Source organism: Sinohyriopsis cumingii, chromosome 17, assembly GCF_028554795.1.
Source record: "Sinohyriopsis cumingii isolate HCF-2022 chromosome 17, ASM2855479v2, whole genome shotgun sequence".
NCBI lineage: Eukaryota > Metazoa > Mollusca > Bivalvia > Unionida > Unionidae > Sinohyriopsis > Sinohyriopsis cumingii.
This window is the reverse complement of record NC_142977.1, coordinates 111,171,598-111,186,933: the sequence shown is the minus strand read 5'-3', so window position 1 is coordinate 111,186,933 and position 15,336 is coordinate 111,171,598. Positions and strand designations below refer to the sequence as shown.

At 34.0% G+C, this 15,336-nt stretch overlaps 1 protein-coding gene across 1 annotated transcript in view; it reads left to right on the top strand.

Moving 5' to 3' along the window:
* The first annotated feature begins 6,429 nt into the window (after positions 1–6,429).
* LOC149779669 (D-3-phosphoglycerate dehydrogenase-like) overlaps positions 6,430–15,336 on the top strand; it is a 50,736-nt gene continuing 41,829 nt past the window's right edge. The window contains exon 1 of the mRNA XM_089940492.1: positions 6,430–6,655. Within this exon, the coding sequence (XP_089796618.1) occupies positions 6,521–6,655 (135 nt within the window). The 5' untranslated portion in view covers positions 6,430–6,520. The remainder of the gene's footprint in view (positions 6,656–15,336) is intronic.

The following is a 15,336-nucleotide window of genomic DNA, read 5'->3' as shown; positions in this document are numbered from 1 at the left end:
CCAGTGCTAGACATCACTTTAAACTGCCACACTGCAGACATCGTAGTGATATGACTGGAAAATTGTTGTTGTTGTTGTTGTTCTAGGGTTTAACGCCATTTTTCAGCACAAGATAGGCTATACATGGCGGCCAGTATAACTGGTGGAGGAAGAACCCTGGAAAACCCAGAGAAGAACCACCGACCCACGAGAAGCTACTAGCAGGCTTTCTCACGTACCCACGCTAGCCGAGCCTTGGACTCGAACTCACGCAGACAGAGGTGAGATGGCAGTGATCCGGAACGGTGAGCGCTTTAGACCACTCGGCCACTCGGGGCCCCCTGGAAAATTGTTAAAGCTACATTACAAATCTAAATCACACACACACACACACATTTCCCGGAGCATTTTCTTCACCTCTTTTTCTTTTTCCTCCGTGTTATTCTTTCCTAATTGCCTTTTTAAAGCATCTTTTTCCATGTTGCGTAATTCCTTTCTTCTTTTAGAGTAACCGATCGCGATTAATTTTAATTTTAAAAATTGTCCCATTCATTTATAATGTTTCTATTTTCTTGTCTAAATTCCATTAAGTCTTTTTTTGTCATTTCTATGAATTCTTGTCCTTCCAGAATGTTATTGTTCATTTTCCACTTGCGTTTTTCCCACTTGCTCCTATTTTTTATACTTATGTCTAAATTTATTAAATTATGATCAGAGATTTTTACATCTGATATTGCTGTGTTTTTATATAATTTTTTTTCTCATAGTTTGTAACATAAAATTTGTCCAATCTACCAGCTTGTTTGTCTTTATATTCATATGTATATCCTTTGCTTAATAAGTTTAACCGCCTATAAATATATAATAATTTGTGCTTTGCTATTAGATTTTCCATCTCTTGTTTGTAAAGTTTATCATTAGGTGTTAGTTCTACTGTTCTATCAATGTTCTCCCCCACCCAATTAAAATCTCCCCCAGGATTAAATTATCCTTAGAGTGTTTTTGGGGGTTGGGGTGGGGATTTGTTTCTATTTGCTGGGAGGTACACATTTATTAGGTGGCATTTTTCTGTGTATCATCCTCCCTTTTAAAAAGTCCTCTTCTTCATTTCTTTCCCAACTTATGCCCTTTCTGTTGATTTTTTTATATATTATTGTTGCTACTCCTTCCCTAATATCGTGTTGTACATACTTGTTTGTTATCACTATAGCGTTTAGTTTACTTTCTATCATATTTAGTTTACTTTCTATCATATTTAGTTTACTTTCTATGATATTTAGTTTACTTTCTTTCATATTTAGTTTACTTTCTATCATATTTAGTTTACTTTCTATCATATTTAGTTTACTTTCTATCATATTTAGTTTACTTTCTATCATATTTAGTTTACTTTCTATGATATTTAGTTTACTTTCTTTCATATTTAGTTTACTTTCTTTCATATTTAGTTTACTTTCTTTCATATTTAGTTTACTTTCTATCATATTTAGTTTACTTTCTATCATATTTAGTTTACTTTCTATGATATTTAGTTTACTTTCTTTCATATTTAGTTTACTTTCTATCATATTTAGTTTACTTTCTATCATATTTAGTTTACTTTCTATCATATTTAGTTTACTTTCTATGATATTTAGTTTACTTTCTTTCATATTTAGTTTACTTTCTTTCATATTTAGTTTACTTTCTTTCATATTTAGTTTACTTTCTTTCATATTTAGTTTACTTTCTATCATATTAAGTTTACTTTCTATGATATTTAGTTTACTTTCTTTCATATTTAGTTTACTTTCTATCATATTTAGTTTACTTTCTATCATATTTAGTTTACTTTCTATCATATTTAGTTTACTTTCTATGATATTTAGTTTACTTTCTTTCATATTTAGTTTACTTTCTATCATATTTAGTTTACTTTCTATCATATTTAGTTTACTTTCTATCATATTTAGTTTACTTTCTATGATATTTAGTTTACTTTCTTTCATATTTAGTTTACTTTCTTTCATATTTAGTTTACTTTCTTTCATATTTAGTTTACTTTCTTTCATATTTAGTTTACTTTCTATCATATTAAGTTTACTTTCTATGATATTTAGTTTACTTTCTATCATATTAAGTTTACTTTCTATGATATTTAGTTTACTTTCTTTCATATTTAGTTTACTTTCTATCATATTTAGTTTACTTTCTATCATATTTAGTTTACTTTCTATCATATTTAGTTTACTTTCTATGATATTTAGTTTACTTTCTATGATATTTAGTTTACTTTCTTTCATATTTAGTTTACTTTCTATCATATTTAGTTTACTTTCTATCATATTTAGTTTACTTTCTATCATATTTAGTTTACTTTCTATGATATTTAGTTTACTTTCTTTCATATTTAGTTTACTTTCTTTCATATTTAGTTTACTTTCTTTCATATTTAGTTTACTTTCTTTCATATTTAGTTTACTTTCTATCATATTAAGTTTACTTTCTATGATATTTAGTTTACTTTCTTTCATATTTAGTTTACTTTCTATCATATTTAGTTTACTTTCTATCATATTTAGTTTACTTTCTATCATATTTAGTTTACTTTCTATGATATTTAGTTTACTTTCTTTCATATTTAGTTTACTTTCTATCATATTTAGTTTACTTTCTATCATATTTAGTTTACTTTCTATGATATTTAGTTTACTTTCTATGATATTTAGTTTACTTTCTTTCATATTTAGTTTACTTTCTTTCATATTTAGTTTACTTTCTTTCATATTTAGTTTACTTTCTTTCATATTTAGTTTACTTTCTATCATATTTAGTTTACTTTCTATGATATTTAGTTTACTTTCTATCATATTTAGTTTACTTTCTATCATATTTAGTTTACTTTCTATGATATTTAGTTTACTTTCTATCATATTTAGTTTACTTTCTATCATATTTAGTTTACTTTCTATCATATTTAGTTTACTTTCTATCATATTTAGTTTACTTTCTATGATATTTTGGAGTTATTTGGTAAGGTTATTGTGACTTTCTTGAATAAAGAAAATATCATATTCGGTTTCTTTTATTAGTTCAATTACCCGTTCTTTATCAATTCCATTTGTATTAACTGACGCTACTCTGAACTTTAATTCTTCCATTTATTTCCCTATCTTGCCAGGTTGCCGCATCTTTTGCCGTTGTATTATCTAGTTTTAGGGTTGTTCTTGTTAATATTGCTGCTTATTTTTTATAATTATTTTATTTTTAAATTTGTATATTTAAATTTGGAGGTCACTGGCCCTGTGTCGGATCTTGATGGTTTGAATTTTCATTTTGGATATTTTCCGTTTCCTCTGAATCGATTTCTATTTTGCTGTCTTTTTCATTGTCCTGGTCAATTTCACTGTCAGTCTCATCGTTCGTGTCTGTGTCCGTGTCCGTTTCCATGGTATCTCTTTCTGTCAGGGGTTCTTTCCCCTTTCTTTTTCTTCTTGATGCTCAGAGCTAATGTTTTGTCTGGCGTGATCGCTATTTGGGAGATTTGATTCTCTGTTTGTTTTACTGATTATTTTAAAACTGATTATTTTAAACAAACTCCATAGACACACATCTGCTGGCGCCTTATGCGATCGCAGATCTGGATTCTCAGTTTGGAGTTGGACCCCACTAATAATTGCGTATATTGTTATGTATATTTAATTTAATTGTTTGTTTGTTAGTTTTAATTTTTTTAAAAATTTCATTACATGTTATTGTAATGTAAAATTGTTTGCTGGACTTGACCTTGTCTAAAACTGAGTTCATTTCTGCTTGACCTGATTAATTATTTTTATTTTTTTTTAAATTTCATTTATATAAACAACTAATACTAGCTTCATTATTCTCTATGTGTATGAGCTTATTATCAGGATTATTATTTAAGTAAACAAAGAAAGAGTAAATATGTTGGTCAGGGTCAGAGTTTTGGAGATTCCTACGTGAATTTGTATAGGCTATTGCACTGTAAATAAACAACGCTCATTAAATCATTCTAGAAAGTTATTTTCCATTAGGTAATGGTTATTTTTAGAAAATGCTAATTTTGACTTGGTGTCAAGCAGAGAAATTTATCATCTTGTGACTGTGAGAATTTTACCAGTCGTTCTTTAACATCTAGCACTTTAAGTTGTATTATGTTGTGACCAGTTTGGGCTGAATTTTCTTTTCTTTAAATTATTTTATTCAGTTGATTTTCTCTGGCAATACAAAAGTGCTCTGATAAAACTCTTGGATAAAGATATTCACTGGAATTTATAATATATGCAAACCTGGAATAATATTTTTGTGATTCAGCAAGAGACTGTTGACACATCAGCACTTCGCAGACCATAACAGACACGTCATCGCCTTCAATTTTGGATCTCTTCGGGACTTGAACTGAGTTTTATTCAGGACTTTTTATTACTAGGACTTGTGTCTTCAATTATTGGATTATTTTTGGATTTAACTCGCAATACCGTGAGTTTTTCCTTCTTCTCAATTTTCACTTTGTATTCTAGGGAAATAAATTATTTGTTATATTTTACAAAGTTTGTTGTCTTCACTCTTTTCTGTTAATTATTTTAAGAGCATAGATTGGTAACAATATAAGTATGGCGACATACATGTATTTAAAATTGACTACATGCTAGCTAATCAGTCCAAATTTAAAATGCACCATGGGTTCATATCACCAGATCTATTATTTAAATGTATGGACAACATGTATATCTCAATGAAAGGCCATACTGCTTTGTCACTTTACTTCGGGATGCTAATCGGTCTAAGGTAAAGCAAGGCCAAACTAGCCTTGGTGTAAATGACCTGTACATGCAGGGACGTCATGGGGGGGGGGGGGTTCTCCCACCCCCACCCCCCGAATTTGCACGTGCTGTAAAATTGCTGTAGCCTATATACGAAAATTAACAAGCCCGTCAAGTTTTGCCACCACCCCCCCCCCGAAAAAAAAGGTTGAAATGACGTACCTGTGTACATGCATTCGAATGTAGCAATAGTCTCTACTCTAGTTTTACATGTACGTTAGTCGGTTGGTGGGGCTTGTACTTTCAGGAGCTGGTTAGTCAGCGATGAATTAAAATTGATAGTTTCTAAACTCGTTCTAGCTCAGTTGGTAGAGCATTTGACTCAACCAGAACGTGTCGACCCTTTTGGGGGAGGTGGGGAGAAGCACTTTGCTCCTATTTCCTGGGCATGATATAGACAAATATACGTAAAATTGAGGTCAAACCCCACCCCCAACAATAACTTAAAAGGATACTCTTTTAAATTTATAAAGTTTTTAAAAAAATAAATATTAAAGATATACATACAGGTTTTATTTCTGAATATACTGAGATAATCTCTCACTCGGCTGAGTTTATTTTTTTTTTTATTATTATTGGAAGATCCCATGTGCCCCATGTTAAGTGATGACAATAAGGGCACTGTTTAGGCATCCTAGCTATTTAGGTACGGAAAAAGTCACCAACTCATGGTTACTAATAGTTACTATTTGTTGTTGACGCAACTATTTGTAATTAACTGTCTGTTACAATATGTCACTGACTTAATTGTCTAATGCAAGACAAAGACTCGACTGTGCTCCAAAGGGCCAATCTTCACAATATATAGACGCATGTACACGGTCATATGCCGTGCTCTGCGCGTGTGCCATAGGCACATATACCGTCACGCACAAACAACTGTAACTTCTTTGGTTAATGTAGGCCAAGTACCCACATCAGATAAGAATTGCAAGGTTAGTGTGCCTTCGATTCAGACAACATGGGTTCGATCCAGGAGCATCGCAACCATGCTGAAGGATCCTGAGCGGTAACACTTTCGACGTCAACAGAACTAGGTCATCATGATGTACCAAATCATTAACCAACTGGATGAAATACCAACAACTGGGTACTTGATCCCAGCAAAAGCATCAACCATGGGCCATGCCAACATACATATAGGGTACCATACTGTTCCTTTGAACGCATAGAGTTCATTCTTCCCCACAGGCATCCGTCTTTTGAGCTGCTTGCCAACGACAGCCATTACAGCGCCTTCCATTGATACCTTTAAGGTCTGCATTGGTGTTGTAGTCCCCATGTCTTTGCATGTACACCTTGTGTTAATTTAACCTGTTTTTAACTGTACAAAAGGGTATTCCTTCACACATGTACATAGTTCACTACAGTGGGACTATGCCTGAATATGGGCTAAGTACCTAATTGGAAGATGAACGTCGACGTAACTAAGCTTCCTGTTTTCTTTACAAAACTGGAATATTAAATAAAAGCTACATAAAACGCCCGAAGGAAATATAATATTATATTCCAAGCGCGGAAGGTAGGGCTGGTCACATAACGATGTAGGCAGTTATAGTACGAAATATAACTCAATGTTTGTATTTCTAATGTATATTATTAACAACAGTGTTGAACTGTGCGAGTAATCCGCGTGTAAGTTACTCGCGCATAAAGCAATAGAGAGCATTTGCTGTTAGGCACCTGTAACGCGAGGACAGAAGACAGGTTGATGAAAGATGGCACTGACACTTAAAAATGTTCTAATAAGTGATGAAGTTGATCCGCAATGCATTGAAATATTGAGAAGAAACGGTATTGCTGTGACAAAAAACACGAAATTAAGCAAGGAGGAGCTTATTGCTGAAATACCGGTAAGCCTAGTTTGTAAACATGCGCACGTGGTGACTGTTTGTGAGGCCGCTTGTAGCAACCCAAATACAAGCACATGAACTTTGTATCAATTTTCTGATGTAAAACTATGAACTTTTTAATCAGTTTGGGATATTTTAAAAATGTAATCGCGAATATAGTCTGTCTTACTGGAGGAAAACATACGTTTGCATTATATATATATATATATATATATATATATATATATATATATATATATATATATATATATATATATATATATATATGCTGAATCATATGGGATTGCATAGTTGCTTATAATTTACCAGTAAGTTAGTAAATAATACATGTACCAAATTTATAGATGCAGTAAGATAATAGCCCTTGTGATTCTCCAGGTGAAAACTTGCTCGTCAGCTATATCTGGCATCTTAATAGGATATCTCACCTTTCCAATTAGAGCGTAAAGTCGTCAGTCAAAGTCACTGTTATTTAAAAGATTTTATTGTGCACAATAACTTGGGATTAGACCAGAATGTTGCAAACATTTAATATAAAATTATACAATTAATTTGCTTCCATTATGGTTGTTATAGTTTCCTTAGATTTGTTGTTGAAAAGGTAAATGGTCAAAGTTAGTTGAGATGATATTGTCATTTATTTGTATTTATTTAGAAATGAAATTGGTATTTTTGTCCCATTTGGGTTTAATACAATTTGGCCAGTATCATGCCCTTGTATTTTGAAAGGTTATGCATTTTAATCTTGCAGGATCAGCTGTCAAGTTGTATTGTTGAGATTTCTTGTTTCTTATTGCTGACCCAAGCACTTTTCTCCAATGGTAAAAAAAAATCCCCCCCCCCCCAAATCACATTATATATATATATATATATATATATATATATATATATATATATATATATATATATATATATGTATGTATGTATATATACATATGTATATATAATGTTTATTTTTAAAAATGACCTGCCTTCCCACATTTTCAAACAGGTGAAAAGGGAATGCCTATTTTGTTGTGGCCGTAGGTACAAGTTTAAGACCATAGAGTTGTCAAACCAAATTTAAATTATAGTTTGAAAATTTCTCAAAAACATGGGGAAATTGTACAAGTTTAAATGCTTTCTGTTTCCTTTCATATCTTGCATGAAACTTCAAAATGAGGTGGAATGAAATATCTGATTTTCTTGTGGAAAACAGTAACATGAGAAATGGAGACAGATTGTAACCACTATTTAGTTTTTTGTACAACCATTAAAAGTATAAATGAATGTCATGGTAAGCAACGTATAACCTTTTCATCATTATTCAACATATAACCTTTTCATCATTATTCATCAAACAACATTAAAGGCAGTAAGCACATGTTGGTTAACAATGTATACAGTTGGAAAAAGTTAAGGCATAATTTGGTATACTGGTAAATTAATTATGGTAACTTGCTGGATATATTGTTTCATTGTCAAGTCTCATAAATTTCAGTCATCAGAAGACTTACGGCATAATGTTCTAACTGAATAGATGTATCTTTCATGTGACATGGGCATTATCATAAAACATACATGTATTGGACAAATAGATGTATCTTTCATGTGACATGGGCATTATCATGAAACATACATCTATTGGCCAGATAGATGTATCTTTCATGTGACATGGGCATTATCATGAAACATACATCAATTGGCCAGATAGATGTATCTTTCATTTGGCATGGGCATTATCATGAAACATACATGTATTGGCCAGATAGATGTATCTTTCATTTGACATGGGCATTAGCATGAAATATACTTGTATAGATCTTTATAGACCAAATAGATGTATTTTTCATTTGACCTGGGCATTGTCATGAAGTATACTTGTATAGATTTTTATAGACCAGATAGATGTATCTTTCATGTGACATGGGCATTATCATGAAACATACATGTATAGATCTTTATAGACCAAATAGATGCATCTTTCATGTGACATGGGCATTATCATGAAACATACATGTATAGATTTTTATAGACCAAATAGATGCATCTTTCATGTGACATGGGCATTATCATGAAACATACATGTATAGATTTTTATAGACCAAATAGATGTATCTTCCATGTGACATGGGCATTATCATGAAATATACATGTATGGATCTTTATAGACCAAATAGATGCATCTTTCATGTGACATGGGCATTATCATGAAACATACATGTATAGATTTTTATAGACCAAATGTATCTTTCATGTGACATGTGCATAATCATGAAACATACATGTATAGATCTTTATAGACCAAATAGATGTATCTTTCATGTGACATGCGCATTATCATGAAACATACATGTATAGATCTTTATAGACCAAATAGATGTATTTTTCGTGTGACATGGGCGTTATCATGAAACGCATGTACAGATCTTTATAGACCAAATAGATGTATTTTTTGCGTGACATGGGCATTATCATGAAATATACATGTATAGATCTGTATAGCTTCATAACCAAAGTCACCCTATTTATGCTTGTGAAAATTATGTTGATTTCTAATAATTTTGATAACTGGTTACATCTGGAACTTACTGTCCAGCTTGAGGTAAAGTAGATGCATAACTCTGCACAATGTTGCTCAGAATTGTGTACAGGAGCTGACATGGTCATCTGATATTGTTAACAGACTAACTTTTATAAGTTAAAGTATACTGTATTATTTTACTGTTTAAAACCCCATGAAATAGCCAATCTTTATAGCTGGAGCCTAGAGGAGTTAAAACTGTAGTAGGAAAAATTTACAAGTAGAACTTTGTTAGAATATACAGCTTTCATTCAAGTAGCTGGGTCAGAAGCCAGGTCGGGAAATCATCAACCTCTGGTTCCAAATGGAACTTTTTTTGATTGGTTGAAACCAAAGGTGGGGTTAGACATTAATAAATCACCTAGGTCAGGTTTTCTTTTATCCTCTTTTTTTTTGCTGAAATTTGGCCCCTGTTCATTTGTTAAAGGCTTAACGTTAAAAAGAAATATATGCCAGTTTAAATTTGAACTTATGCCTTTTTGGGGACATAATGACTGAGTTATTGACCCCTTTGACTTCAAACTAAGCCCTTGCATATTACATCAAGGTTTCGTTCATTGTTGCAGGGTCATCCATGTTTTATGGGTATATTTTTTGTCTTGTTAAAACATATCTCCAAATTATGTTCACAAATATATTAAAAATTGGGTTGGTGGCTTGTTTGGGTCATGTTTAAATAGCAACTACAGAATTTGGTCTTGAGACAATGGATGTAAAAATGTCTTGCCCACCAACAAACCATGCCAGCTAACCTGTACTGGTCTGGGCAGAATTTTATCCCTAAGGCAAGTATTGTGAATTCAGAACACTGCAAATGCATATATTTGGTATGTCTGTGAAAACTACCTAGATGGCAGAGTCGTTATTCAAATGGTTTTGAAATGCACTCATTGTAAAGGTAGTTATTAATAGTTCACAGTTGGCTTGCAGTCTGATTGGGCATTGGTTATGCATGAGCGGTAATTGACTGGGTTGTAAATAGGTCAGGTGTTGTGTTCATAATCAACAGAAAAAGCAGCAGCAGTCCAGTTGACTGGGTTTTAAATAGGCCATGTGTTGTGTTCATAATCAACAGAAAAAGCAGCAGCAGTCCAGTTGACTGGGTTTTAAATAGGCCATGTGTTGTGTTCATAATCAATAGAAAAAGCAGCAGCAGTCTAAGCCATACATTTTAAATACATTTTCACATTACTGTGAATGGTGATAACAATAGAGTTGGGTGGGGGTGGAATGTCACAATTCCATAACTTAAAATAATGGTAGTAGAGACACTTTTACAGGACTGTACATACTCATTTATCAGTAAAGTCCAACTACAAACAGCACATTATGCACCAACAGATCAGGGTCTATGCTGATTACTCCTCAGATTAAAATGACCTAGCTTTGTCAGTGCATTATGTGATAGCAGATGTGGGTCTGTGCAGTTTGCAGGTGGGCTTAAGCAAGTATATATGCTACCTTTACAGGCAAGATTTTATCTGGATCATATTTTATAATAGGATATTCAGCAGAGTTACACCTAATGCACTTATTCCCTAACTTTATTCAGGATTTTTGTGTTGTTAGCTAAGGTCATTCTCTGTTCTTGTCATGCTGGGATGATGCAATGATAGAACATAGATGATGCAATAACTGTCAGCATACACAGGCATTGACAGATGACTGCATACATGATGCAATACATGATGCAATGACAGAAGGGACATTGTTTGCAATATTAATAGTCAGTATACATGTTTAAATATATCATTTATGTCTTAAATTCTAAGACTTGAGAGGTTTTAGGGTAAAATATTACAACAAAGACATATATTTCTCTTATATCCAGATTTTGAATGCTGTTTCAACTTCATCTTGCAAATATTTGCCAACCCTTTACTTTTTTGTGTTGCCTGGATTGTTGATCCTCAATATAAAGACCACAAGGTCAATTTTGGTCAGTCCTGAGGCCGCTGACCACTATTCACAGCTTGGATTAGCTGTAGTTTCCTGCAAATACAGATAATCTCTCTCTCTCTCTCTCTCTCTCTCTCTCTCTCTCTCTCTCTCTCTCTCTCAGAATATGTACTTAAATAGCTAATTGCTGTAATGTAGTCATCAGTGATGTAGACCTGCAAATACCTGGACATATGATATTATAAAGTGATGAACTGAAAGATGTAAGACCAGATATGATTATGCTTTGTTTGGTAAATACAATGCATTGGGGCTATGTACGCTCAGCACATGCAAACATATGCCATTGGGGCTATGTACACTCAGCACATGCAAACACAGTGCCATTAGGGCTATGTACACTCAGCACATGCAAACACAATGCCATTGGGGCTGTGTACACTGAGCACATGCAAACACAATGCCATTGGGGCTATGTACACTCAGCACATGCAAACACAATGCCATTGGGGCTATGTACACTCAGCACATGCAAACACAATGCCATTGGGGCTATGTACACTCAGCACATGCAAACACAGTGCCATTGGGGCTATGTACATTCAGCACATGCAAACACAATGCCATTGGGGCTATGTACACTCAGCACATGCAAACACTGCATTGGGGCTATGTACACTCAGCACATGCAAACACAGTGCCATTGGGGCTATGTACACTCAGCACATGCAAACACAATGCCATTGGGGCTATGTACACTCAGCACATGCAAACACAATGCCATTGGGGCTATGTACACTCAGCACATGCAAACACAGTGCCATTGGGGCTATGTACACTCAGCACATGCAAACACAGTGCCATTGGGGCTATGTACATTCAGCACATGCAAACACAATGCCATTGGGGCTATGTACACTCAGCACATGCAAACACTGCATTGGGGCTATGTACACTCAGCACATGCAAACACAGTGCCATTGGGGCTATGTACACTCAGCACATGCAAACATAATGCCATTGGGGCTATGTACACTCAGCACATGCAAACACAATGCCATTGGGGCTATGTACACTCAGCACATGCAAACACAGTGCCATTGGGGCTATGTACACTCAGCACATGCAAACACAATGCCATTGGGGCTATGTACACTCAGCACATGCAAACACAATGCATTGGGGCTATGTACACTCAGCACATGCAAACACAATGCATTGGGGCTATGTACACTCAGCACATGCAAACACAGTGCCATTGGGGCTATGCACACTCAGCACATGCAAACACAATGCCATTGGGGCTATATACACTCAGCACATGCAAACAAAGTGCCATTGGGGCTATGTACACTCAGCACATGCAAACACAATGCCATTGGGGCTATGTACACTCAGCACATGCAAACACAATGCCATTGGGGCTATGTACACTCAGCACATGCAAACACAATGCCATTGGGGCTATGTACACTCAGCACATGCAAACACAATGCCATTGGGGCTATGCACACTCAACACATGCAAACACAATGCCATTCATTCAATTCTGATGGCAATGTAATAAGCCCTTGTGACCTAAGTGTCACAGCTGGAGGATTCATTGGCATGATTTTGTACTAAACACCAGACTACATATTTATTGGGAGCAAATTGCCTTTCCTAAGTACATGCCAAGGGAGCTGATCCAGGTTTGCCTGGGTGGGTATTGAACCTAGAACCCATAGTACTCTACCAACTGAGCTACTGCATTTCCTGAAAGGAATAAATATGTGGATGATTTTTAAATACAGTGGAAAGATAATATGGTACATGTTTATAAATATGGGGATGATTTTTCAATACAGTGGAAACATAATATGGTACATGTTTATAAAGTTTTAAATAAAAAATTCTGGTAAAATATGCTATTACTAGACAAGTCAAGTTTCCTTTATTCCATAGCGATGTTCCAGCTAGGATTTTAAATGACAGGGGTGCAGACCACGGCACTTTGATCACGGTTTCAAGATCAGGGCACTTCATGAATGAATGGATGTCATATCGTAACCAAAACAAATTAAAAAAACCTAAGTAACTTGAACTCAGAATCATTTATTTCTCAAACTGTACACTATTTCAGCTAATATGTTACTAAAAGCTAGGATTCTTCTTCATTATGTTTTGGGTCTTGTTGTTGTCTTGGTTTCCTTAGTAGGTTGATTTTGAGAGAATCTAACACAAATATAAATGATCGTTTTATTCTTCATGCTTCAACAATATTTATGTAGATTCGAAGTTAAAGATTTGCAATAAAAATATACTAAAAATAGTAATACAACAACAACAATAATGATAACAAATGACCTTATGGTCCACACAGTATATGATAAATGGAAAATTAATATCATAAAAATTAAAACCATGAAACTTAAGGAATAATTTCTTTCTCTCTGTATTATATAAATAATATAATATTTTTTTTTTTAAAATAGTTGCTTTAAAGCATCATTGTTTTAATTGTGAGATATGTTAATTCCATTATAAAGGCAAATCAACGTTCATCCACATATCGTGCATTCTGAATAAATTAGTCAACGAATCAACGATGCATATAAATGAAAAAAAAGAATAAATTGAATTGAGGGTTACAGCACATCAATAATTATGTCTTTATAGACACATAAGTAAGAGTATATAGACAAAAAGGGCTGCGGTTTTCTGTTTTCATATTAAATCAACACATACCCAACAGAAACAGTTTTAGCTTACCAAGACAACGGCTCTTCATGATGGTGCAAGGATAGGGGTATCCAATAGGAATAAAATGCTCTTATTGAAAATATTGTCAGTTTCCTCTTTAGCTTAGATCCCATCTTTGCAAGTGAATTATGAACTCTTTCTCTGGTAGGAATTTTCTGTGTTGATTGCGCATGCATTGATAATGAGCCTTGATGATAAAAACCAAAGTTAACAAATGGCATGACTGTTGCTTAGCTGGAACACTGCATAATATATGCAAGGATTCATGCTCATTTTTGGTAGGCATTAATGTTTAATCTCAAACTTGACTTCATGTCAGCTATTGATTGCCCAAATTAATTTTGATACAGACCATTTTACAGACCTACAGCTCTTTAATGCCTCAAGTGTAATCTTGATTGCAGTGGCATGTGAAGCTCTTGTATGCCCAAAGTGTAATCTTGATTGCAATGGCATGTGACGTTCTTGTATGCCTAAAGTGTAATCTTGATTGCAGTGGCATGTGAAGCTCTTGTATGCCTAAAGTGTAATCTTGATATCAATGGCATGTGAAGCTCATGTATGCCTAAAGTGTAATCTTGATTGCAATAGCATGTGAAGCTCATGTATGCCTAAAGTGTAATCTTGATTGCAATGGCATGTGAAGCTCTTGTATGCCTAAAAAGTAAGCTTGGTTTCAATGACATTCGAAGCTCTTCAATTCCTGAAGAAAAAGCTTGGTTGTAATGGCTGGTGATGTTCTTAAATGCCAAAAAGTAAGCTTGGTTTTAATGGCTTGTGAAGCTCTTTGATGCCTAAAAAGTAATCTTGGATGAAATGGCTTGTGAAGCTCTTTAATGCCTAAAAAGTAATCTTGGTGAATGGCTTGTGAAGCTCTTTGATGTCCTAAAAGTAAACTTTGTTACAATGGCTTATGATGGTCAATAATGCCTAAAAAGTAAGCATGGTTGTAATGGCTTATGAAGCTCTTTAATGCCTAAAAAGTAATCTTGGCTGTAATGGCTTGTGAAGCTCTTGAATGGCTAAAAAGTAAGCATGGTTGTAATGGCTTGTGGAACTCTTTATGCCTAAAAAGTGAGCATGGTTGTAATGGCTTGTGAAGCCCTTTAATGCCTAAAAAGTAATCTTGGTTGTAATGGCTTGTGAAGCTCTTTAATGCCTAAAAAGTAAGCTTGGTTGTAATGGTTTGTGAAGCTCTTTAATGCCTAAAAAATAAGCATGGTTGTAATGGCTTGTGGAGCTCTTTAATGCCTAAAAAGTAAAGCTCTTTAATGCCTAAAAAGTAAGCATGGTTGTAATGGCTTGTGAAGCTCTTTAATGCCTAAAAAGTAATCTTGGTTTGAATGGCTTGTGAAGCTCTTTAATGCCTAAAAAGTAAGCATGGTTGTAATGGCTTGTGAAGCTCTTTAATGCCTAAAAAGTAATCTTGGTTTGAATGGCTTAAGCTCTTTAGTGCCTAAAAAGTAAGTTTGGTTGT